Source organism: Cherax quadricarinatus, unplaced genomic scaffold (genome assembly GCF_038502225.1).
Source record: "Cherax quadricarinatus isolate ZL_2023a unplaced genomic scaffold, ASM3850222v1 Contig50, whole genome shotgun sequence".
Classification (NCBI taxonomy): domain Eukaryota; kingdom Metazoa; phylum Arthropoda; class Malacostraca; order Decapoda; family Parastacidae; genus Cherax; species Cherax quadricarinatus.
This window is the reverse complement of record NW_027195076.1, coordinates 350,848-378,469: the sequence shown is the minus strand read 5'-3', so window position 1 is coordinate 378,469 and position 27,622 is coordinate 350,848. Positions and strand designations below refer to the sequence as shown.

At 38.2% G+C, this 27,622-nt stretch overlaps 1 protein-coding gene across 3 annotated transcripts; it reads right to left on the bottom strand.

Annotated features, from left to right (window-relative positions):
• Nucleotides 1–212: 212 nt before the first annotated feature.
• Nucleotides 213–27,588, bottom strand: LOC128687063 (lipid scramblase CLPTM1L). Of its 3 annotated transcripts, XM_070079938.1 has the most exons (13): nucleotides 24,229–24,366; nucleotides 22,162–22,340; nucleotides 19,298–19,489; nucleotides 18,781–18,894; nucleotides 13,025–13,158; nucleotides 11,311–11,454; nucleotides 9,896–10,037; nucleotides 8,060–8,248; nucleotides 6,646–6,836; nucleotides 5,872–6,007; nucleotides 2,697–2,812; nucleotides 2,257–2,395; nucleotides 213–1,518 (listed from the first exon to the last, which is right to left on the bottom strand). In XM_070079938.1, the coding sequence occupies exons 2-12, from the start codon at nucleotides 22,327–22,329 to the stop codon at nucleotides 2,275–2,277; spliced, it is 1,647 nt and encodes a 548-aa protein (XP_069936039.1). In that variant the 5' UTR covers nucleotides 22,330–22,340; nucleotides 24,229–24,366; the 3' UTR covers nucleotides 213–1,518; nucleotides 2,257–2,274. The 3 variants fall into 3 exon arrangements, with proteins under 3 accessions (XP_069936039.1, XP_069936042.1, XP_069936041.1); XM_070079941.1 differs by lacking the exon at nucleotides 24,229–24,366 and adding an exon at nucleotides 27,566–27,588 and having other exon boundaries at nucleotides 213–2,395; XM_070079940.1 differs by having other exon boundaries at nucleotides 213–2,395; nucleotides 22,162–22,350; nucleotides 24,229–24,273.
• Nucleotides 27,589–27,622: the final 34 nt, after the last annotated feature.

Genomic DNA, 27,622 nt, shown 5'->3' with positions numbered 1-27,622 from the left:
AAAAGGGTTATACTGTATTAAAATATGTATTAAACATGTGTTGAATGATGATGAAAGCATTTTCTTTTTGGGGATTTTCTTTCTTTTTTGGGTCACCCTGCCTCGGTGGGAGACGGCCGACTTGTTGGAAAAAAAAAATGTATGAGTTATATAGCAGTATTTTTCTTAATATTGGAATCCACAGCTGTCAGATGATAAAAAAATTGTCATGATTAACTTTTATATTTTATTAATATAAATAGCAGTACAGAAAAAATAAATAAAATTTCAAAAGGAGTCCAAAAATTAAATAAGGTAATGTATTTTTTCCAAAGTTAATTCATAGCCATTATTTACTTTCAGTATTATCACACATATTTTCCACAAGGAACATTCATCATCATAGAGTGACAACCCCACACACCAGTGGCTGGTAAGCTAGCAGTTACTCTGCTGTCATAGGGCCGACAGCTATCCCACTGCTGCAACTATGTCCGAAGACAACACTTCACACCAATGGTTGCTTCTTGTCATGCCCCCACCATTGGGCCAATATAAGAGAGATGTCTGGTTATTTTCCCCCTGATCAATGCAACAGTATCAACAATGCACTCACTGTTCCTTTCATTTTCATACTTACTGATACACCGACAATACAAAATACTGAAGTCCATGACAGGCTTGTATATAACTGTACCTTCTTGTTTAATAAACATTGAGCAATGCCATGAAGTACAGTACAGTACTTTACCATAACCTATTTCTAGGAAGCAAAGCTCCCTTATGTACATATTGATGCATAATAATTTCTTTTTTATATAGTATTGTATTTTAAAACAGAATAAATAAATTATTAATGGAAAGCAACAATAAGAGAACTCGCCCTGCAGGTTCCTAGCATAACAATGAGCAAAAGTGTTTTTAACTATGACTTGTACATCTAGTGTTCACTGTAGTAAAACTTGGCTAATGTGATAGTAACCCACAACCAGTAAACCTATCCAAAAATGCATATGCTGGTAATTTAGTTTGTGAAAACACTGAATTTAAAGATGAAGCTTAAATAAAATAAGAATTAACCTGTTTACTTAAAACCATTTAAGTACTAATCCATAAATACGGGAAATGTATAAATATCCCTCAGCATTTCTCTCTCATGAAATAAATTTTCTTTAACAAAGCAACTAAGCCTCATTTGGCAAGATTATCATCATATTCATAAGGGAGTGCTAATCACAAAGGGTTTATGACAGAGAACCTGGACAATACGAGGTAATCAGGTTTGATCTGTGGAAGGAGACGGCAGCCTAAATTCTTTGGATCAAATAACCTTTCACTGGCATCAAGAAACCCTTCACTGGAATCAAGGAACCCTTCACTGGAGTCAAGGAACCCTTCTCTAGAATCAAGGAACCCTTCACTGGAATCAAGGAACCCTTCACTGGAATCAAGGAACCCTTCACTGGAATCAAGGAACCCTTCACTGGAATCAAGGAACCCTTCACTGGAATCAAGGAACCCATCTTCTTAAAAGGTCACCTGGAAATAGTAGACAGAAAAATAAAAAGTAAAGCATGTTTAAAGACTCAGAAGACAGAAGCACCAAGATTGTGGCACAGAGACGGCTCACTACTACTGTATCTGATCACAAAAATGCAAATTACTTCTCAGCCTATGACTTCCTGTACATAGGTGAATGGAACACCCAGAGCATAAGGCAAAAATACATGATCACTGAGTGTTTTAAATATAATCCTTTGCATCAGGTTCAATCACATTTGTGCAAGTTCTTGCATTATTGAGCTAAAATAAATATTTTTATTTCACCTAATAAACTTGCTTTGTGATACCAAAGGAATAAATAACTTTGAGGGGTTAAAACTCTCTTAAATATAATTAAGAGTAGTATCTTGCTTTTCAACCTTTCCAAGGTTTGATGGATATTTAGTTGAAAATCATCCCTTTTATTAAAAGTTCCCACTTTAAAGTGTAACAAAAAAAAGCAACGGAGATACAGTTATTTATATTGCATAAATTCATTTCTTCCACTTTGCCAACAACATTTCTTAAAAAAAAAAAGATATAGTATTATTTAACCATGAAGCACAAAATTTACTTAGTATAATAATTAGCAGTTAACTCTTTTGCATAAAATAATTACTAACAGTTTGTTGGTTCTACTTGTAAGGTTGTTTTTGATTGTCTTACACTTCAAAGAAAATCTTTTTATTGTGAGGTTTAGTTACATAACTAATTGTAACCCATATTCTATCTTGCCTAAAGAAGATGTATCTTTTATTCCTTTTTGCTCTTCTTCTTCTGGTGATGCTGTTGCTGTTGATGCTGCTGCTGCTGTTGCTGCTCCTCTCCACATTCGCCATACTCATTTATACGGCTCTTATCGACTGGGTACAACCTAAAATAAATTTAAACACATTAAAAATATTCCTTTATGCCATTATTTCATTAAATTATCATCTCAATCCCCTCAAGGGAGGTTCCTTGATGATGGTGAGAGGCTCTTGATCTAGGGAATTGGATCCGTGCTCCAGTTCTCTGAATTGAGCCTGAATGCCTTCCATCTCCCCCCATGCACTGTATAATCCTGTGGGTTTAGTGCTCCCCCATGATTATAATATAATAATAATATCATCTCAATATAATTTGTATCCCAAGGATATTTTGCAAAATTAAACTATAAATGAACAGTGACTTACCATCGTTGTACAAGATAGATTACAAACACCACATCATCTCGGAAACAAGCAACTCTATGGGCAGTGGGCATTGTGATGATGAAGGCAAACAGATCATCTATGAATGTGTTGAAAGCCTGAAATAAGAAAGTGATACTTCAATCTGCTCCCTTACAGATTAGAAAAAAATAGCTAAGAAAATGAAATCTACACTCACCTATCCCCAATGATCATAAATGACTAAATTAAATTTGATTCATTTGTTTAATTAGATGCCGGTGGAACAAAATCTAACTAAATGCTATATTCTAACTAAATACAGTGGACCCCCGCATAACGATCACCTCCGAATGCGACCAATTATGTAAGTGTATTTATATAAGTGCGTTTGTACGTGTATGTTTGGGGGTCTGAAATGGACTAATCTACTTCACAATATTCCTTATGGGAACAAATTTGGTCAGTACTGGCACCTGAACATACTTCTGGAGTGAAAAAATGTCGTTAACCGGGGGTCCACTGTACTATATTCTTCTTCTTTCAACAAACCAGCCGTATCCTACTGAAGCAGGGTGGCCCAAAAACAAAAACGAAAGCTTCTCTTTTTATTTTTTTTATTATCACACTGGCCGATTCCCACCAAGGCAGGGTGGCCCGAAATAGAAAAACTTTCACCATCATTCACTCCATCACTGTCTTGCCAGAAGGGTGCTTTACACTACAGTTTTTAAACTGCAACATTAACACCCCTCCTTCAGAGTGCAGGCACTGTACTTCCCATCTCCAGGACTCAAGTCCGGCCTGCCGGTTTCCCTGAATCCCTTCATAAATGTTACTCTGCTCACACTCCAACAGCACGTCAAGTATTAAAAACCATTTGTCTCCATTCACTCCTATCAAACACGCTCACGCATGCCTGCTGGAAGTCCAAGCCCCTCGCACACAAAACCTCCTTTACCCCCTCCCTCCAACCTTTCCTAGGCCGACCCCTACCCCGCCTTCCTTCCACTACAGACTGATACACTCTTGAAGTCACTCTGTTTCACTCCATTCTCTCTACATGTCCAAACCACCTCAACAACCCTTCCTCAGCCCTCTGGACAACAGTTTTGGTAATCCCGCACCTCCTCCTAACTTCCAAACTACGAATTCTCTGCACTATATTCACACCACACATTGTCCTCAGACATGACATCTCCACTGCCTCCAGCCTTCTCCTCGCTGCAACATTCATCACCCATGCTTCACACCCATATAAGAGTGTTGGTAAAACTATACTCTCATACATTCCCCTCTTTGCCTCCAAGGACAAAGTTCTTTGTCTCCACAGACTCCTAAGTGCACCACTCACCCTTTTCCCCTCATCAATCCTATGGTTCACCTCATCTTTCATAGACCATCCGCTGACACGTCCACTCCCAAATATCTGAATACATTCACCTCCTCCATACTCTCTCCCTCCAATCTGATATCCAATCTTTCATCACCTAATCTTTTTGTTATCCTCATAACCTTACTCTTTCCTGTATTCACTTTTAATTTTCTTCTTTTGCACACCCTACCAAATTCATCCACCAATCTCTGCAACTTCTCTTCAGAATCTCCCAAGAGCACAGTGTCATCAGCAAAGAGCAACTGTGACAACTCCCACATTATGTGTGATTCTTTATCTTTTAACTCCACGCCTCTTGCCAAGACCCTCGCATTTACTTCTCTTACAACCCCATCTATAAATATATTAAACAACCACGGTGACATCACACATCCTTGTCTAAGGCCTACTTTTACTGGGAAATAATTTCCCTCTTTCCTACATACTCTAACTTGAGCCTCACTATCCTCATAAAAACTCTTCACTGCTTTCAGTAACCTACCTCCTACACCATACACCTGCAACATCTGCCACATTGCCCCCCTATCCACCCTGTCATATGCCTTTTCCAAATCCATAAATGCCACAAAGACCTCTTTAGCCTTATCTAAATACTGTTCACTTATATGTTTCACTGTAAACACCTGGTCCACACACCCCCTACCTTTCCTAAAGCCTCCTTGTTCATCTGCTATCCTATTCTCCGTCTTACTCTTAATTCTTTCAATAATAACTCTCTTTTTAACTTTAGTAATGTATACAGGAGAAGGGGATACAGCTTACAGAGGAAGAATTCTGTTCCACTTCCCACTGGAAAATGTGAAAATGTTAACCCTTAAACTGTCCAAACGTAGATATACGTTGACGTGCGGCAGGCTCCAAATGTAACTCCACATTTTTTTTTTTTACATGCTTTCAAATGGGGAAAATCAAGGTCGGAGCACTACGCACGTGAACACAGATCTACGTTTGGACAGTTTAAGGGTTAAGGGATCTTTACCTGGCACACACACTAAAAAAAACTGATGTCAAGATAAATATCTATATAAAAAAAAAAGACACATGGTTCACAGTCCAGAAAAAAAAAAATCTAAATAAAGATATTTTAAAATGCACTGCAGGGTTTGAAATGTGACAAAGTACCTAATCAAGTGTAGTACAGCATTATTTTTTTTAACCTGCTGGCTATTTCCCACCGAGACATGATGACCCCAAAAAGAAGAAAAAAAGGTTTTCTTCTTCTTAAGAATATCGATTCCATTTCTTACATTCAGTAATTTATACAAGAGAAGGGGTTACTAGCCCCTTGCTCCCGGCACTTTAGTTGCCTCTTACAACACACATGACTTATGAAGGAAGGATTCTTCTCCACTTCCCCATGTAGTACAGTATGTATGCAGAAAAGGAAAAAAAAAAATGAAATAGGATGGTTTCACAGTTTCAAAGAAAAAAAGGTCATCTTGTTTGTTTTTACCGCACTGGCTGTCGACCACCAATGCAGAGTCAAACGCGCACACAAAAAATGAAGCTGTCTTGAAGTTTATAGGGACATCTGAACTGAAGTATCGGCATACCTTCGGCAAGAGAGTGATTGAGTGACTGATGGCGAAAGTGTTTCTTCTTTTTTGAGTCACCTTATTTCAGTGAAAAAGAGCCCATGTGTTAAGAAAAAAAAATGCTGTATAGTAAATAAATGTAAGATGAGTTGCACTTCATAAAAATGTCCAAAAGTGAGATTAAAATTTTCCTAATGTTCATTAAAATAAAATTTTCCGGCAAAAACATAAGCCAAGATTATATAAAAAAAATTACTACCATGCTTACTTTATACATGAAGGCTTTCCATGGAAGATGTGCCACACTCTTCAGTTTATAGTTGATAAACAGTTGAGGAAGCATAAACAAGAACCCAAAAGCATATACACCATTCACTAAACAGTTGATCAACCATGAATACCAACTGCAATGCAGAGAAGCAAATAAATTATTGTAGCAGATAACTTTGCCAACACACACACAACACCTATTAGTCTAGTATTGTTAATGAACTTTTCTGGCCTCATGGGGAATATAATTTCATGACAGGGTACAGTTAGACCTACTAACTAATAATGCCAAATGCCTCTCTCGATACAACTCCACTCTGTTTAGTTGGGCAAAATATACAGTACTTTTTATTTTTCATTTTGTCTCCATGTGGAATTATTTTTGCCCACATTCATCTATTTGAAAATATTAAGCATTCCTTCATTTTGAAGGAAAAAAATTTATGAACTGATGCACAGTATTCATTCTTAACAAGATGTATAAAAGTTTTAGACCATGTTGACAGTGAAGCACTGAGAGTTGTCATACTACAATGCATATAGTTTGAGTAGATAAAGGAACTGGTTCCACAAATAGCTATCATGTAACTACATTGCCAATATCAATAGTTGTGATACTGGTGAATTTCTAGAAAGATAGCCAGTAAGTGTCACCCTACCTGCCATCTAAAATGAGTGAAAAATGACAACTCCAAAGGATTCCCTACCAAAATTACTAAATTAAATGAATATAAAAATTCTTTACCGAGATTAACAACCCGCCATGACTGACCTCTTGTGTGGGGTGTACATAAGGGAGTACACGGCACCACCAACTAATAAGGGATACAGCAAATAACTGAGGTATTTTATTCCTTGAGAGTCAAGCTCTTGAGTGACACTTTCAGCTGACGTCCTGGAGCTGAGGAACTTTGGACGCCAGCCTTCAAACTTTATGTGGAATGCTTTCTTCACCTTCCAAAGCTGTAGAGAATACAAAGTAATTTGTCCACTGAAATACTATAGATAATATAATCATATAATACCCTACGGATATTTTTTTTTTCAACAAGTCAGCCGTCTTCCACCGAGGCAGGGTGACCCAAAAAGAAAGAAAATCCCCAAAAAGAAAATACTTTCATCATCATTCAACACTTTTACCTCACTCATACATAATCACTGTCTTTGCAGAGGCACCCAGATACAACAGTTTAGAAGCATATATAAAGATATATAGCATATCCCTCCAAACTGCCAATATCCCAAATCCCTCCTTTCAAGTGCAGGTATTGTACTTCCCATTTCCAGTACTCAAGTCCGGCTATATAAAAATAACCGATTTTCCTGAATCCCTTCACTAAATATTACCCTGCTCACACTCCAACAGCTCGTCAGACAGATATTTGTAGACATGAAATACAGTGGACCCCCGCTTAACGATCACCTCCCAATGCAACCAATTATGTAAGTGTATTTATGTAAGTGCGTTTGTACGTGTATGTTTGGGGGTCTGAAATGGACTAATCTACTTCACAATATTCCTTATGGGAACAAATTCGGTCAGTACTGGCACCTGAACATACTTCTGGAATGAAAAAATATCGTTAACCAGGGGTCCACTGTATTTATCTGCAGCTAAAATACACAGTGATTAAACAGCTTGGTAATGCTGACAGAAATTACTGAATTATTTTAGCAAATGAAAGTACATGTAGTTGACAAAATTTGACTGACAGTAGAAAGGTGTAAATCATATTTGAAAAAAATACTTGAAACATTGACAACAATTAATTATAAACTGAGCAGCATTAAAATTAAATCTATAGTAATTGTGTGTGGCCACAAAGCCAGATACATTGTCAAGATACTCATTTTTGAGTAAAATGAAAATACTGGGCTAATGGTAAAAAAACAATAATTAAAATCTGAAGGATTCACTTCAAGTTAATGGAACAAGTTAAAGATTTTGCTGGAAATTCATTTATAAACAAAGGTGTTGAAACAAATTTTTCCAGTAGGCTGTGGAGAACACAATACATTTCAAGACAAATGCATTGTCAGTCTCATCTTTATATTCACTCCCTTTACCTTTTTCACTCCATTATCTTCTACACCCAAGCTTTCAAATAAAATGTTATAATATATAAAACATATCTTCAATAATACTAATAATAATATTACCTTAGCTCACTTGTAGTTTTTCTTACCTCAATAAGACCACCTATTCCAGCAGGTATCAAAACCAATAAGCTTGTATTCTCATCCATAAGATATAAAAAGATGATTATCTGGGAGACAGCACGCCAAGCCACCGAAGATGTAGAGATCCCAGCCATAGTCTTACGCCCTTGCCAAAATGATATATCATTCTTGAAGGCCAGGAAGTCGAATAACAGCTGGAAGATACACAATACATGGATGTGTGCATATAAAGGTAATGGTCCATTAGCCAATTCCTGCACTATGATTCTAACAAGCTATACTTAGGAAAAAAAAATACCAGTGATGACATTTCGTGTGATTAATTTTTGATCCACTAAGCCGGTCTAAAATTTACTCATCTGATTCATATCAGCACACCTTCAGTATAAGTCAGACACTTGTGTGTAATAACAGATGTACACCATATACAGAGCAACCAGCAAGAATAGTTTGCTTTTAACAAAAAATGTATGAGGTAATCAATGACAGGAATCTGAATAAATTGTGAGAATAAGAGATAGAGGAATAGCATTGATAGTCTTAATGACTGATTTCCCTGTCTTTATCATGTACACTTGCATCTGAAGGTCGAAGTAATCCATTTCCATTTCACATTTTCCTACTTACAAAAGTAAGCATGGTAGGACTGACTTCATGTGAAATCTTTAACCTGCACAATATTAAAACTCTTTCATAATTTAAAAGGGAAGAAATGACAGGAAATTTTTAAGATTCCGTATCAAAGAGGATTTCAAACAGGAAACAATTATTGAGACAAGTACAGTGGACCCCCAGTATACGATATTAATCCGTTCCTGAGAGCTCATCGTATGCCAAAATTATCGGAAGGCGAATTAATTTTCCCCATAAGAAATAATGGAAACCAAATTAATCCGTGCAAGACACCCAAAAGTACTCTGAAAAAAAAACGTTTTACCACATGAAATATTAAGTTTAATGCACACAAACTGAAGAAGACATGCATAGTTTGTAGTACTCTACTAACAATAGAATACATGACACTTACCTTTAATGAAGATCTGGTGATGATTGATGGGAGGGGAGGAGGGGAGAGTGTCGAAGTTGTTATTGTTTAGAAGGGAATCCCCTTCCATTAGGACTTGAGGTAGCAAGTCCTTTTCCGGGGTTACTTCCCTTCTTCTTTTATTGTCACTGGACCTCTGTTGCACAACAAATCTGCCCATAGAGGTCTGTACCTCCCGTTCCTTTAAGATTTGTCTAAAATGGGCCACAACATTGTCATTGTAATAGTCACCAGCACGGCTTGCAATAGCTGTGTTAGGGTGATTTCCATCCATAAAGGTTTCCAGTTCAACCCATTTTGCACACATTTCCTTAATTTTTGAAGTAGGCACAATGGATTCCACAACTGGCATAGGCTTCTCAGGGTTAGCCCCAAACCCTTCAAAATCTTTCGTAATATCCATACTAATTCTCACCCTTTTTACCACAGGGTTGGCACTAGAAGCTTTCTTGGGATCCATGGTGACTTATTTTGCAGAAACAGCACCAAAAACACTGTGATAATATGGAATGTACCGAATGCATGCTTAGATGCGAGCACACTGGCTGGCTTGTAAACACTGGCACGCACGGGGCAGTTCAGGCCACACGTGGACGCGTCCCGGACGAATCGCGTGTGGCGGGTTTTTTAACGAGTGCCGAGGCAAAAATTTTTCGTTAAAATGTATCGTATACTGGATTTAACGTATACCGATGCCATCGTATGCCTGGGGTCCACTGTAGTGACAAAGGCAGGGCAAGAAAAAATGACAACTGGATAATGAAATACCACATGAGAAAACAACATGCTTGCTTACGTGCAATGCTGCAACGAGGAATGTTATGAAGAGAAAGTAGAGATTGGTATCTGAGAAAATACCCTTCACTTCATCTAGGTCTTTGACAGTGAAGCCTAAATGAGCCATTGGTGTAAGGGCTCCTTCAAACTGCCTCCACAACCTGAAATATCAATATATCATACAAATATATGGGAAGACAGTCCATGCACAAATTATAGCAACAAATGAACCATTTAATTACAAAATTCCTCAAACTACTTTTAGAAAAATGATAAAAATTCATTAAAAATATATACATGTTGAAACAACACTAATGTCTAGTGAAATCTGTTATTTATACAGTCTCGTGTAACAATCCTAAAATAATCGTCATGATTTGTGATCTTAGGGTTAAGATTACCCCTAACATGTTTGCCTAATTTCTGACAAAGACAATGATATTTCATACTACTATAAATGTAACAGACTGTGTAAATAAAGCAGCTTGAGAGTGAACATTTTTCTCTGTTTAATAATAATCATGTGAATTATCCCTAGACCAGGAGAACAAATAAGTAGTGAAATGACAACTTGTTTTTAATCCATCAGTTGTAAGTGCCAACTTTTATTACAGATTACTTTTAACACATTATGGGGCTCTACTCAGGGTAAGGATTAGTTCTTATGACTTTCATGCTTGTCAATGCCAGCTTCATCTTTCACAATTATCAAAAATGAAACATAGTGTAAATGAAGCATGAGAGGGACATGACCACAAATCTGCATGTCAACATACCTGCACTTCACCCCTAGACATTGAGCCCACTAGCAAAAGAAGGAATTTCACTTACAGTAATCCATCAGTTGTGACAGGGCCCAAATGTTGCCAAAAATCATTATCAACATACTAATCATTCCAATTTAAAAGGGAAAGAAAGTTTTAAGATTTTCAAGGCACTTGTACCTATGAGATAATTCAGCACACATACCAATTTAGTCACAGACATCAGCACTTGTAAGCTAAACTGTAATGATAAAAGTAAAAAAAATATAGTCACACTAAGAGGTTCAGTAAACTCTCGACAGAATGGATTAATAGGGAGAAATGGGTGATTGGTAATGACAGTTGTGATGGCTAGGGAAGAGATTAGTTTACCAAGATAATAATAGCAACAACCAATTCTACAACCAACAGATTTTATCCGTTGTTTTCAAATCGACTGACACAGCAGATTTCGTTCCATATTTCCAAAGTCTGTTATACACTGGTCTGTTACACTGAGGGTTTTCTTATGAGAAAAATAAATGCCATCACATGTCTCCATTCAAGATTCAGGGTAATGATTAATTTCAGAGCCCTTTAAACCAGTTACTGCAAGCTTTATATTTTCACATACTGTGATTTCAATAATTAATGTAGCAGTTTAACAAAAGCAATAGTATAATAAATTTACCTCAGTTTGCCATATGAAATAGGAGAGTATCTAAGGGTGAGGTTTGCTTCCTTGGAGGACGACTTTATTTCAACAAGATCTCGAAGACGAGCACTTAGACGGTCAATGTGGAGTATGGGCAGGTAGTTACCACTGGGATGTAATCTGTAAAGAAAAATGTTTACATTACAAAATATACTGAACCTCAGTTAACCTTCCCAAAAAGTATTGTGTGTAACTCTCATACCTTTCTATTGTTAGAACAGCATTGACTGGTTTTTTTTTTTAATACTAAACATAAGAACTACATAACACCATGGCTGGGACATTTTTTTTTTTTAATACTGAACATAAGGACTAACATCATGGCTGGGACAAACTGGGAATGAAACTAGATGACATTTCAGGCCATAGTGATCCTAGATGGAGAAAACCATCGCCTAGCTTCAGCTCCAATTTGTGCCTTAGTTGTGAATACTGAATATCATATCCTTATGCTAAAACTTAAGCTATTTATCCATGACTGATATATGAATCATTGTATTTTATTTTCATGGGCATGACTACTTGCATTATACACCCCAAATTATTCATAGGTAAACCATGGGGCAGGTGGGGAATGAAACCACAGTGAGTCCTAAAACTCCAGACCAGAGTGTAAGCCACTCGGCCAGCTAACTATTCACTGGCCTGAAGTTATAGTACTTGCCATGGGTTCAATCCCTGCCCATTCCATGGTTTGTCTGCAATCGTGTTATTATTTATAAGTACAGTGGACCCCCGGTTAACGATATTTTTTCACTCCAGAAGTATGTTCAGGTGCCAGTACTGACCGAATTTGTTCCCATAAGGAATATTGTGAAGTAGATTAGTCCATTTCAGACCCCCAAACATACATGTACAAACGCACTTACATAAATACATTTACATAATTGGTCGCATTTGGAGGTGATCGTTAAGCGGGGGTCCACTGTATATTCAAGCATAAATTCAGTGCTAGAAAAGTTTGCTAAAGTCACACTTGCTAATACATACTGTACATTTTACAAATTTTAAAAACAAAATAAAACCAGTACTATTAACAAAAATTACCTCCTGTCCTATCATTTCACTGATACCACCTCCAGAAACAACATACAGTCCTGTACAAAACTAAAAGCAGCAAAAGAATTTTATAATTCTATTGAATATTCTCATCCTCAGAGAAATGAACTGAAGAACTTTATTTAGATTACTTAATATGTAACTTGATGTGCAGTTGGAGTATGAGCAAAGTAACATTTATGAAGGGATTCAGTGAAACCAGTCAACTGGACTTGAGCCCTGGAGGTGGGAAGGACAGTGCCTGCACTCTGAAGGAGGGGTGCTGATATGTTGCTGTTTTTTAACTGTAGTGTAGGCATGCCTCTGGCAAGACAGTGATGGAGTGAATGATGATGAAAGTGTTTCTTCATTTTGGGTCACCCTGCCTTGGTGGGATATGACCGGTGTGCTAAAAAAAATAATACAGTGGACCCCCGCTTAACGATCACCTTCTAATGTGACCAATTATGTAAGTGTATTTATATAAGTGCGTTAGTACGTGTATGTTTGGGGGTCTGAAATGGACTAATCTACTTCACAATATTCCTTATGGGAACAAATTCGATCAGTACTGGCACCTGAACATACTTCTGGAATGAAAAAATATCGTTAATCGGGGGTCCACTGTACTGACTTGTGCTGTTTTACTAACCTCAGTGACTGACCGATATCATATGGCATATCTTTGCGTGGCAGACTGACAGGGTCAGTAAGAATATTGAACACGACTAAAGACTGGAAGTGTGTGACTGGTTTCAAACCCCGAGATGACGTTCTTCCATCCTCCTGAAATTAAAATTAATTAATTTTTCAATTCTGATACCAAAAATTTTCTTGTACAAAAAAAATTGACAAAAATGTTTCAATTTGAATTTTTTTTTTTTTTTTTCAACAAGTCGGTCGTCTCCCACCGAGGCAGGGTGACCCAAAAAAAGAAAGAAAATCCCCAAAAAGAAAATACTTTCATCATCATTCAACACTTTCACCACACTCACACATTATCACTGCTTTTGCAGAGGTGCTCAGAATATAACAGTTTAGAAGCATATACGTATAGAGATACACAACATATCCCTCCAAACTGCCAATATCCCAAACCCCTCCTTTAAAGTGCAGGCATTGTACTTCCCATTTCCAGGACTCAAGTCCGACTATATGAAAATAACCGGTTTCCCTGAATCCCTTCACTAAATATTACCCTGCTCACACTCCAACAGATCGTCAGGTCCCAAGTATCATTCGTCTCCATTCACTCCTATCTAACACGCTCATGCACGCTTGCTGGAAGTCCAAGCCCCTCACCCACAAAACCTCCTTTACCCCCTCTTTCCAACCCTTTCGAGGACGACCCCTACCCCTCTTTCCTTCCCCTATAGATTTATATGCTTTCCATGTCATTCTACTTTGATCCATTCTCTCTAAATGACCAAACCACCTCAACAACCCCTCTTCTGCCCTCTGACTAATGCTTTTATTAACTCCACACCTTCTCCTAATTTCCACACTCCGAATTTTCTGCATAATATTTACACCACACATTGCCCTTAGACAGGACATCTCCACTGCCTCCAACCGTCTCCTCGCTGCTGCATTTACCACCCAAGCTTCACATCCATATAAGAGTGTTGGTACTACTATACTTTCATACATTCCCTTCTTTGCCTCCATAGATAACGTTTTTTGACTCCACATATACCTCAACGCACCACTCACCTTTTTTCCCTCATCAATTCTATGATTAACCTCATCCTTCATAAATCCATCCGCCGACACGTCAACTCCCAAGTATCTGAAAACATTCACTTCTTCCATACTCCTCCTCCCCAATTTGATATCCAATTTTTCTTTATCTAAATCATTTGATACCCTCATCACCTTACTCTTTTCTATGTTCACTTTCAACTTTCTACCTTTACACACATTCTCAAACTCATCCACTAACCTTTGCAATTTTTCTTTAGAATCTCCCATAAGCACAGTATCATCAGCAAAAAGTAACTGTGTCAATTCCCATTTTGAATTTGATTCCCCATAATTTAATCCCACCCCTCTCCCGAACACCCTAGCATTTACTTCTTTTACAACCCCATCTATAAATATATTAACCCTTTGACTGTCGAAGGGCCCAATCCTGAAGTTGCTCCTGGTGTCGCAAAATATTCGAAAAAAAAAAAATTATTTTTTCTTATGAAATGATAGAGAATCTTTTCCCGATTGTAAAGACACCAAAAAAACGAAATTTGATGGAAAACTGACGGAATTACGCTCTCGCGAAGTTAGCGACTTCGGCGATATTTAAAAATCGGCAATTTCGCCCACTTTGAGCCCTATTTTCGGCTAATTCCGTTATTCCAGTCAACCAAACTCATAACTATTTCTTCAGAACTCTATTTTTTCTATCGATTGAGCACAAGAAACTGCCCATTTACCGATTTCAACTACCCAATAACATGGTCAGAAATTTGCAATTTGGCCAATTTCACGAAAATTAAAAAATACGACAATTTCAAAATAAGGTCCAGAATGAACAATGCAGACATTCCTGGCTCTAAAATAAGATTTTCTTTGTTCATCAGTCATGTCTCCAGGTCCCTGTGATATTACTCTTGCTTTTTATTTTGAAATTTTATTCAAACAAAAAATAGAAGATTTACTGTTATGCAGACTACTGCAATACTGTAATAATTGTAAAAATTACATCAACCCATTCATGACTGCGTATTAGAATGGCTATTTGGACATTTATTGGACAATGACATCATTTGTTTACTTTTGAACATCGGCAAAAATCAAACATTTCCTATACTTTGTGCTCCATTTCCAGGTTCTTTTTATAGTAAAATTAATCAAAATCACCTCCATTTCTATAATATAGTTTCCATTCTATCAAATGAGACCATGAAAACAAGAATACAACCACAAATACTATACGAAAATAGACCACAAAGTCGGCATTTTAATTAAAAAAAAAAACGGTCGGAGTTTTTTTTTTTCTCATTATGCACTGCGTGCTCCAGGATTTTTTTTATGTGGTGCACACTGACCACACAGACCCATTCTCTCACATGTGGGCCTACTAGCTTTCTCCTGCCTGATTTGAAGCCGCTAGAATTTATGAGTATATATACGTCAAACACGGTACCTCACAAACGTATATATACGGCCGCGACAGTCAAAGGGTTAAACAACCATGGTGACATTACACATCCCTGTCTAAGACCTACTTTTACCGGGAAGTATTCTCCCTCTCTTCTACACACCCTAACCTGAGCCTCACTATCCTCATAAAAGCTCTTTACAGCATTTAGTAACTTACCACCTATTCCATATACTTGCAACATCTGCCACATTGCTCCTCTATCCACTCTATCATATGCCTTTTCTAAATCCATAAATGCAATAAAAACTTCCCTACCTTTATCTAAATACTGTTCACATATATGCTTCAATGTAAACACTTGATCTACACATCCCCTACCCACTCTGAAACGTCCTTGCTCGTCCGCAATTCTACATTCTGTCTTACCTCTAATTCTTTCAATTATAACCCTACCGTATACTTTTCCTGGTATACTCAGTAAACTTATTCCTCTATAATTTTTACAATCTCTTTTGTCCCCTTTCCCTTTATATAAAGGGACTATACATGCTCTCTGCCAATCCCTAGGTACCTTCCCCTCTTTCATACATTTATTAAACAAAAGTACCAACCACTCCAACACTATATCCCCCCCTGCTTTTAACATTTCTGTCATGATCCCATCAGTTCCAGCTGCTTTACCCCCTTTCATTCTACGTAATGCCTCACGTACCTCCACCACACTTACATTCTGCTCTTCTTCACTCCTAAAAGATGGTATACCTCCCTGGCCAGTGCATGAAATTACCGCCTCCCTTTCTTCCTTAACATTTAAAAGTTCCTCAAAATATTCTTGCCATCTACCTAATACCTCCCTCTCCCCATCTACTAACTCCCCTACTCTGTTTTTAACTGACAAATCCATACTTTCCCTAGGCTTTCTTAACTTGTTTAACTCACTCCAAAATTTTTTCTTATTTTCATTAAAATTTCTTGACAGTGCCTCTCCCACTCTTTCATCTGCTCTCCTTTTGCACTCTCTCACCACTCTCTTCACCTTTCTTTTACTCTCCATATACTCTGCTCTTCTTATAACACTTCTGCTTTGTAAAAACCTCTCGTAAGCTACCTTTTTCTCTTTTATCACACCCTTTACTTCATCATTCCACCAATCACTCCTCTTTCCTCCTGCCCCCACCCTCCTATAACCACAAACTTCTGCCCCACATTCTAATACTGCATTTTTAAAACTATTCCAACCCTCTTCAACCCCCCCACTACTCATCTTTGCACTAGCCCACCTTTCTGCCAATAGTCGCTTATATCTCGCCCGAACTTCCTCCTCCCTTAGTTTATACACTTTCACCTCCCTCTTACTTGTTGTTGCCACCTTCCTCTTTTCCCATCTACCTCTTACTCTAACTGTAGCTACAACTAAATAATGATCCGATATATCAGTTGCCCCTCTATAAACATGTACATCCTGGAGCCTACCCATCAACCTTTTATCCACCAATACATAATCTAACAAACTACTTTCATTACGTGCTACATCATACCTTGTATATTTATTTATCCTCTTTTTCATAAAATATGTATTACTTATTACCAAATTTCTTTCTACACATAGCTCAATTAAAGGCTCCCCATTTACATTTACCCCTGGCACCCCAAAATTACCTACTACTCCCTCCATAACATTTTTACCCACTTTAGCATTGAAATCCCCAACCACCATTACTCTCACACTTGACTCAAAACTCCCCACGCATTCACTCAACATTTCCCAGAATCTCTCTCTCTCCTCTACACTTCTCTCTTCTCCAGGTGCATACACGCTTACTATAACCCACTTTTCACATCCAATCTTTATTTTACTCCACATAATCCTTGAATTTATACATTTGTAGTCCCTCTTTTCCTGCCATAGCTTATCCTTCAACATTATTGCTACTCCTTCTTTAGCTCTAACTCTATTTGAAACCCCTGACCTAATCCCATTTATTCCTCTCCATTGAAACTCTCCCACCCCCTTCAGCTTTGTTTCACTTAAAGCCAGGACATCCAGTTTCTTCTCATTCATAACATCCACAATCATCTCTTTCTTATCATTTGCACAACATCCACGCACATTCAGACTTCCCACTTTGACAATTTTCTTCTTCTTATTCTTTTTAGTAATCTTTACAGGAAAAGGGGTTACTAGCCCATTGTTCCCGGCATTTTAGTTGACTTTTACAACACGCATGGCTTACGGAGGAAAGATTCTTATTCCACTTCCCCATGGATATAAAAGGAAAAGTAATAAGACCAAGAACTATTAAGATAAAATCAAAGAAAACTCAGATGAGTGTGTATAAATAAACGTGTACATGTATGTGTAGTGTGACCTAAGTGTAAGTAGAATTGAATTGCAGGTTATAAATATAATAGGAATGAAGAGTTGACAGCATACAATATATTTGAGTAAGGACTTGAAAAATCCATTGAAAGTTTAAATAACTGTACGAGAAAACATTAGAAATATTTTTTTTAACACATCGGCCATTTCCCACCGGGAATGCAGGCGAGAGATACATGATAACATACACTTGGAAAATCCTAGAGACAACACAATAAGTGTCAGGGGCCCAAGAATGTTCAACTGCCTCCCAGCATACATAAGGGGGATTACCAATAGACCCCAGGCTGTCTTCAAGAAGGCACTGGACAGGCACCTAAAGTCAGTACCTGACCAGCCGGGCTGTAGTTCGTATGTCAGTTTGTGTGCGGCCAGCAGTAACAGCCTGGTTGATCAGACCCTGATTCACCACGAGGCCTGGTCTCAGACTAAGCCACGGGGGCACTGACCCCCGAAACCCTCTCCAGGTATACTCCAGGAACAGGATGACCCAAACAAGAATGAAAAAAATTTCATCATCATTCAACATATTCACAATCATTCAACATTTTCACCATCATTCATACATAATCACAGTCTTGGCAGAGGTGCTCAGATACAACAGTTTAGATGTCACCCCAAACAGCCAATATCCCAAACCCATCCTTTAGAGTGCAGGCATTGTACGTCCCACCTCCAGGACTCAACTTCGACTAACCGGTTTCCCTGAATCCCTTCACAACATACTACTCTAACTCATGTACAGTACATTTCATAACATTAAATTAGTCATCAGCTTAAATCTACAAAATGCACTTACAGAAAAGGACAAATTTTATGATTTTATACATTATTTTTACTAGAAAAATTAAGAAAGATGTCATTACTTTTATCTATTATGACAGTGTGTAAATTATGAAATATGTTGCCTAGCAAAACATTTACCAACCTTATCTTTATCCTTGCCCAGTAAGTTGAATGCTGAGGCATCAGGAATGTGATATTGTGTTAAATGAGCTAATCCATACACAGAATGTTCATCGTTCACCACACTTCCCCAGTCCTAGAATTTGAAGAATTTATAAATACCCTGTATATCACAAACCAATACATAGTACATTATAAGAAATATTAATAATGGAAATATTCTGATAATGCATATTTGAATAATGTATCAAATATCATTAAACTTATAATTCTGGGCAAGAAGAATGAAAAAATAAGCCAGCTATACAATATTTTTAAAAGTACTTTTTATTATAGAACAAAAATATGTGAGAAAAATCAACTGAAGCTCAAAGAAAAATAAGCAACAATCCTTGTAGCATAAGTGACTTTGTGATAATTTAAATCAAATATAATCTAAGTCAAAATAAAAATTAATGTAACCCAAGAACACTGTAATAAACAATTAATCTCAAGAACTATACGAGCATAAAAATTCATATCAAAACTACAAATCTCACATCTGGATCAATTCCACGTGATGTCAGGAAAATGTGAAGATACATTGTGCCATTGTTGCGAACCCGTCTGGAAATGGGTACTATCACTGTGGTCTCTTGCTCTGTTGTGTAATCAAACTGATGGATATGATGGATTAAGTGAAGGTCGCTAGCATACTCAGGCATTGATTTATGCGAGGTAAATGCCAGTAACTGTTGAAAAATAAGTACAAAATGTGAAATGTTAGGTTAAGTTCTGCTGTGAGTCATTTTATTATTATTATTATTAACACCTAGGAGGTAGGTTACTGAAAGCAGTGAAGAGTTTTTACGAGGATAGTGAGGCTTAAGTTAAGAGTATGTAGGAAAGAGGGAAATTATTTCCCAGTAAAAGTAGGCCTTAGTCAAGGATGTGTGATGTCACCATGGTTGTTTAATATATTTATAGATGGGGTTGTAAGAGAAGTAAATGCGAGGGTCTTGGCAAGAGGCGTGGAGTTAAAAGATAAAGAATCACACATAAAGTGGGAGTTGTCACAGTTGCTCTTTGCTGATGACACTGTGCTCTTGGGAGATTCTGAAGAGAAGTTGCAGAGATTGGTGGATGAATTTGGTAGGGTGTGCAAAAGAAGAAAATTAAAAGTGAATACAGGAAAGAGTAAGGTTATGAGGATAACAAAAAGATTAGGTGATGAAAGATTGGATATCAGATTGGAGGGAGAGAGTATGGAGGAGGTGAATGTATTCAGATATTTTGGAGTGGACGTGTCAGCGGATGGGTCTATGAAAGATGAGGTGAATCATAGAATTGATGAGGGGAAAAGGGTGAGTGGTGCACTAAGGAGTCTGTGGAGACAAAGAACTTTGTCCTTGGAGGCAAAGAGGGGAATGTATGAGAGTATAGTTTTACCAACGCTCTTAAATGGGTGTGAAGCATGGGTGATGAATGTTGCAGTGAGGAGAAGGCTGGAGGAAGTGGAGATGTCATGTCTGAGGGCAATGTGTGGTGTGAATATAATGCAGAGAATTCGTAGTTTGGAAGTTAGGAGGAGGTGCGGGATTACCAAAACTGTTGTCCAGAGGGCTGAGGAAGGGTTGTTGAGGTGGTTCGGACATGTAAAGAGAATGGAGTGAAACAGAGTGACTTCAAGAGTGTATCAGTCTGTAGTGGAAGGAAGGCGGGGTAGGGGTCGGCCTAGGAAAGGTTGGAGGGAGGGGGTAAAGGAGGTTTTGTGTGCGAGGGGCTTGGACTTCCAGCAGGCATGCGTGAGCGTGTTTGATAGGAGTGAATGGAGACAAATGGTTTTTAATACTTGACGTGCTGTTGGAGTGTGAGCAAAGTAACATTTATGAAGGGGTTCAGGGAAACCGGCAGGCCGGACTTGAGTCCTGGAGATGGGAAGTACAGTGCCTGCACTCTGAAGGAGGGGTGTTAATGTTGCAGTTTAAAAACTGTAGTGTAAAGCACCCTTCTGGCAAGACAGTGATGGAGTGAATGATGGTGAAAGTTTTTCTTTTTCGGGCCACCCTGCCTTGGTGGGAATCGGCCAGTGTGATAATAATAAAAAAAAAAAATATTATTAACACACTGGCCGATTCCCACCAAGGCAGGCTGTGAGTCATACACACATGAAATGGCTAACTGAATTTATTTTTATTTTACAAACACAAATTTAGCATATATTGGATGGTATCTTATACAGGACTGACGTTATTTTTATTAACACATCGGCCGATTCCCACCAAAGAAGGGTGGCCAGAAAAAGAAAAACTTTCATCATCATTCACTCCATCACTGTCTTGCCAGAGGGGTGCTTTACACTACAGTTATAAAAACTGCAACATTAACACCCCTCCTTCAGAGTGTAGACACTGTACTTCCCATATCCAGGACTCAAGTCCGGCCTGCCAGTTTCCCTGAATCCCTTCATAAATGTTACTCTGCTCACACTCCAACAGCACATCAAGTATTAAAAACCATTTGTCTCCATTCACTCTTATCAAATACGCTCACGCATGCTTGCTTGAAGTCCAAGCCCCTTGCACACGAAACTTCCTTTACCCCTCTCTCAAACCCTTCCTAGACCAACCCCTACCCCGCCTTCCCTCCACTACAGATTTATACTCTCAAAGTCATTCTGTTTTGTTCCATTCTCTCTACATGTACTAACATTATTAAGTAGAAATCTGACAATACTGTACAATACTTGAAATACTCTATCCTAAATTGTGAAAGATAAGGCCTACATAAATTACGTAAAAAAAATATACCAATATAAAATCTTTTCAATTTCATATGATTTAAATAAGAATCGTGCCTATTTATAATTGCAAAAATTGAAATAATAATGCACTGTCATCTTGACAGATTACAAGTTCCTGCAGGTCTTTGTATTTGTCCTATTCAATAGTAACAATAAAATTTAACTTGTCAAGTACTGCCTTCATATCAACTGAAAAGAATCTTGTCCAATACAGCAAAAAATGTTGGTTTGATGAACTGCTTTGGTTATTACAGCTGATAATATGATGTACTTGCTGAAAACAGAATCCAGTCAGTCCTTGTGGAAGTTCCTTTTGTGTATTTGTACACAACCACTTAGAGACCATATATACAAGCAATCAATTAGTTATTGCCTTATTAGTCTTAAGATAAGTTTAAGTTTGCCCAAAATGCTCTGCATACTAAGGGGTTTTTTGCCTGCACACCTAAATGTCATCCATCTCTGAAATAAAAGATCTTTAAAAGAATACAATACTGCCACATTACATCTACTTTAAAATGGGGTTTCATTTTCCAATTTAATATATTATATACTGTACATTAATACATTAAATGCACTTAATACATTTCCCATTTAGTACAAACATAAATAATGATTCACCTGTAGCTTAGGGTTCTTGGCAATGAGTGGTGGTATGCATTTTGATGGGTCCGGGCAGTGTGGTGTAATGAAGAGCTGGCCTAGAGTCCATGCAGACTGTATGATGTAAGCCGCAAACAAACCACACAAAATGGTGGTCAGCGAGGGGAACTGGTACCCACCGATCATCTTGCAATTGCCTGAAAAAAACTGTCTATACAATTCATACGTACAATATTTTTATCCATTTATTATCTATGTATGTCACCCTGCCTCGGTGGGAGACGACCAACTTGTTGAAAAAAAAAAAAAAAAAAAAATCTATGTACATACTTCTGCTATGGAGTTTAGCTTTACAGGAAAGCCAAGGTTACTGGACTGGCACCAAGGTCCCCATACATACATAGCTATTAGGCCAGCAGCTGTGTGAGGAGCACTGCATTTATATATGAGCCACAGCCCATATATCAACATATATTTGTCGTTATGTAAGTGTTAAGTACAGATCCTGTAGGGATGCCTCTGGCAAGACAGTCACTGAGTGAATGATGATGAAAGTGTTCCTTCTTTTTCGGGTCATGCTGCCTTGGTAGAAAACTGCTAATATGTTAAAAAAAAAAAAAAGTATACATTTTTATGTCTATGTAAGCAAACACTGACCAAACTGATAAAATGGCTGTTATGCCAGTAACTTTGTTACACAAAATTATTTTTACTGTGAAAAAAGTCTATTTTGAGTCTTTTCATAGAAATTTTTAGTTTGTGCTGTTCTGAGTAAAGTTTTTGTTAACATTTTCACAAGTTTTGCAGAAATAAAGGAAGCACTTCCCAAACTTATTTTTTTCCTTTCCTCCAGATTCATGTTAGTTATGTAATTACTCATAAATAATAATTTAAATACTATACTACACCTTCAAATTTATGAGCAAAAAAAAAAAAAAAAAAAAATATGGCCCTTTTATAACAAAAAAAAAAAAAAGGCACAATACCGTGACTGGAACGATACACAAATAACCTGCACATAGAAGAGAAGAGCCTACGACGACATTTCGGTCCGACTTGGACTTTGTAAATAGCCCAAGTCAAACCGAAGCTTCGTCGTAGGCTCCTCTATTCCATGTGCGGGTTATTTGTGTATGGCCCTTTCATCAAGACTTACGCAGCATCCCACTTAGTCTTAAATGAAAACTTCTACTATACGCAGATGATAGCACTTGTTGGTGTCCGGAAAAGATGCAAAGTATACAACTTAAATATTATTATCAGTATTATAGTCATGCAAATAAAATTTAATATTAATGTTACCCAAGTGTCTCATTGTTCAATTTGTCAACCCCAAAAACTATTTTCATCACAATGGTTAACAGATTAACCGTCACTGCGCCTGAACAAAACCAAAATTATATCATTGGGTTTAAAATCCATAATTTTAAGATAATGTGTACCAGGGAATCTATCTCAACAGCAACTCCTGTGAAATATCAGGAAATATCTTTTGATCCTTGCATGTCAGGTGAACTAAAAATTCCCAGCATAGTATAAAATGGCAAGAGTAGTGAATAAAGATGAATCAAATATAAACAAAGGCGAGTCAGTCACACATCTGGCGATGGCGGAGTAAGGTTAAATTACGTTACTTTACTCTGGGTCCAATTAGTTTGAATTTCATTACATTTGGTGATATTTCCTATATCTACACAAAATACAACGACATCCATGACAAAACCAGCCTAATATTGAACATTATTAGTGATAAATGGTCGCCAAATTCACACTAGGGACGTGTCTCCATAATTACTACCTCAACCTTTACCATAACTCCCAAGTGACTTACTCTCTCACAATATAAAATATTTCTCCTTCCTCGGGATACCTGCAGATCAATTATTTCAATATATTTTATTAAGAATTAAAAAAAAAGTTCCTGTAGCTAATCCAGATCCCAACAATATTACACCATTTTCCTCTTCATATATTTTCGTTAACCTTTTAACACAGCCTCCACCGGACCTGACTCAGTTTCCACGTTATTCTGTGCCAATTGAAGGTTAAAAAATGGAGAAATATAGCCAAAAAAAGAAGAATTACCAGCGGGAGCGTGAATGAGGGTCGAGTTAAGTGACAACTGACAGCGGCCGGCAACCCACTAAACCAGGCTCACGTAACCAATATTTTTTAATAAAATTTTTATTTTCTTGAGATATTTTTTATTTGGCTATGTTATTTTATCAGATATACTTGTTACTTAAATATTACAAATCATATCTTTAATAAAACAATCCTAAATTTGAAATAAAGGGTGACTTATCGGTAAGATTCTATATTTTGTAACCAGGAATAAATATTTCTTTGGGATTTAGACCCTTGTGGAATTAAAGTCCGGTAATTAGTGTCTCTATGGCGGTCAATTTTTTGTTTTAAGTCAAAAATGGAACTTTTTGGGGGGATTATTCTAAGTAATTTACAAATATATTATTACATAAAACAACTGCACTCATTCAAAAAACTTTTGTGACTTGATAAGTCCATTTCTCATGTGAAATATATAAATGTGACTTGACTTTTTTGGGGGGTTATCCTAGGTAATTTACACTGATAATTGTACTTTTGTGTACCTGTACCTAAATAAACTTATTTATTGTTCACCTAACAAGCAAGTAGGTACCTGGGTGTTAGGTGACTGGTGTGGGTGGCATCCTGGGGAACAAGACTGAAGGACCACAATGGTAATAAGACCGTCCTTGATGACGTACTGACTTTCTTGTGTTATCCTGGGTGGCTAACCCACCCTACCCTGGGTTATCTTGGGTGGCTAACACTCCCTACCCTGGGTTATCCTGGGTGGCTAACCCACTCTATCCTGGGTGGCTAACACTCCCTACCCTGGGTGGCTAACACTCCCTACCCTGGGTGGCTAACACTCCCTACCCTGGGTGGCTAACACTCCCTACCCTGGGTTATCCTGGGTGGCTAACACTCCCTACCCTGGGTTATCCTGGGTGGCTAACACTCCCTACCCTTGGTTATCCTGGGTGGCTAACCCTCCCTACCCTGGGTTACCCTGGGTGGCTAACACTCCCTACCCTGGGTTATCCTGGGTGGCTAACACTCCCTACCCTGGGTTATCCTGGGTGGCTAACACTCCCTACCCTGGGTTATCCTGGGTGGCTAACACTCCCTACCCTGGGTGGCTAACACTCCCTACCCTGGGTTATCCTGGGTGGCTAACACTCCCTACCCTGGGTTATCCTGGGTGGCTAACACTCCCTACCCTGGGTTATCCTGGGTGGCTAACCCTCCCTACCCTGGGTTACCCTGGGTGGCTAACACTCCCTACCCTGGGTTATCCTGGGTGGCTAACACTCCCTACCCTGGGTTATCCTGGGTGGCTAACACTCCCTACCCTGGGTTATCCTGGGTGGCTAACACTCCCTACCCTGGGTTAGCCTGGGTGGCTAACACTCCCTACCCTGGGTTATCCTGGGTGGCTAACACTCCCTACCCTGGGTTATCCTGGGTGGCTAACACTCCATGTATGGGAGGGCGTATAATCAAACAGTATGATTCTTTTAAACAGCATGGTTCTGTTAATCAGACTGTATGGTTCTGTTAATCAAACAGCATGGCTCTGTTAATCAGACAGTATGGTTGTTAATCAGACAGTATGGTTCTGTTAATCAGACAGTATGGTTCTGTTAATCAGACAGTATGGTTCTGTTAATCAGACAGTATGGTTCTGTTAATCAGACAGTATGGTTCTGTTAATCAGACAGTATGGTTCTGTTAATCAGACAGTATGGTTCTGTTAAACAGTATGGTTCTGTTAATCAAACAGTATGGCTCTGTTAATCAGACAGTATGGCCCTGTTAATCAGACAGTATGGTTCTGTTAATCACAGTATGGTTCTGTTAATCACAGTATGGTTGTTAATCAGACAGTATGGTTCTGTTAATCAGACAGTATGGTTCTGTTAATCACAGTATGGTTCTGTTAATCAGACAATATGGTTCTGTTAATCAGACAGTATGGTTCTTTTAATCAGACAGTATGGTTCTGTTAATCAGACAGTATGGCCCTGTTAATCAAACAGTATGGCTCTGTTAATCACAGTATGGCCCTGTTAATCAGACAATATGGTTCTGTTAATCAAACAGAATGGCTCTGTTAATCACAGCATGGCTCTGTTAATCAGACAGTATGGTTCTGTTAATCAAACAGAATAGTTCTCCTGTTATTTTTTTAATCACAGTATGGTTCCCCTGTTACTCTGTTTTGTCACACAGGATGGTGTGTGTGTGAGTACATACCAAATTTTCTATGGTTGATTAAGAGCTTCTGGCCCCCACCTCTCAGGAACGGTAAGTTTATTCAGGTACCCCCCATCTCTACACGTAAATAGTTACATTAATTGTCATACGTAGGTTACCTAGGATAACCTCACCCAAAAAAAGTCAGATAGTGACTTATTTCCATTGACTTCACGGGCCCTGTCATACCTACTCTTCAAGCTCTGTACAGACTCTGCTTTCCTCTACTTGTGTGGTGGGGACAGCAGCAAGAGTTTTACTATGTGACAGACTGTATGACCAGCATGGTCCCATCTGGCGTCATATTGTCTACCAACCAAGCATTGTAGGATCAATAATCCCAGCGTTTAGCAGTGAATAAGATCTAGTTAAGAAGTAGACGGAGGGACACTCAGTGAAATAGGAACAAAAGAACATAAGAAAGAAGGAGCACTACAGCAGGCCTACTGGCCCATGCTAGGCAAGTTCAAGTCACATCCACTTATAGGAGGGGTAAGTTTATTTAGGCACAGGTACGTATTACTAGTTATCATACAGTGTATATTACATAGGATAACCCCAAAAAGTCTTACAAAGTGACTTATTTCCATTGTGATCCTTCATTCTTGTCCCCAGGATGCCACCCACACCAGCCCACTAACACCCAGGTACCTTCTTAATACTAGGTGACCAGTATGTTTATTTAGGCACAGGTACACATAAGTACAGTTATCATACAGTGTATATTACCTAGGATATCACCTATAAAAGTCAGACAAAATGACTTATTTCTATTGGAGCGGGCCTTGATACGCTGGCAATGGGCTCTTGATCCTCGGAAGAGGAGGGTAGCCTAAGCCAAGCTGTGTGGCTTTTTATCCAGTGGAGAGAGAGAGAGAGAGAGAGAGAGAGAGAGAGAGAGAGAGAGAGAGAGAGAGAGAGAGAGAGAGAGAGAGAGAGAGAGAGAGAGAGAGATTGTATCTAGTGAGTCAAGTCTGGTAACGTTAGTCAGTGTCAGTCAGTGAGGGGGAAGTCATTGAGTCAACTAAAGAGTGAGTCAGTCAATAAGTGAGTCGATGACTGAGTTGTTAAAGTAGAAAGAGCCAATCAGCGGTTAGTACTGAGTAGTGTAATGCACCTGGCCAATCACAGAAGCACAGAGACCCATCGTATGTAAAAAAATATGCATTGAGTG

What these genes read in the sequence shown, in the direction of transcription:
- LOC128687063 (XM_070079941.1), bottom strand. Translation starts at nt 22,329, where the DNA reads ATGATCGGTGGGTACCAGTTCCCCTCGCTGACCACCATTTTGTGTGGT. An exon ending in GATATCGGTCAGTCACTGAG is followed by an intron (nt 11,455 to 13,024) that starts GTTAGTAAAACA and finishes TTTTCTTTACAG; the next exon opens with ATTACATCCCAGTGGTAACT. An exon ending in ATGTACACCCCACACAAGAG is followed by an intron (nt 6,008 to 6,645) that starts GTCAGTCATGGC and finishes TCTGCATTGCAG; the next exon opens with TTGGTATTCATGGTTGATCA.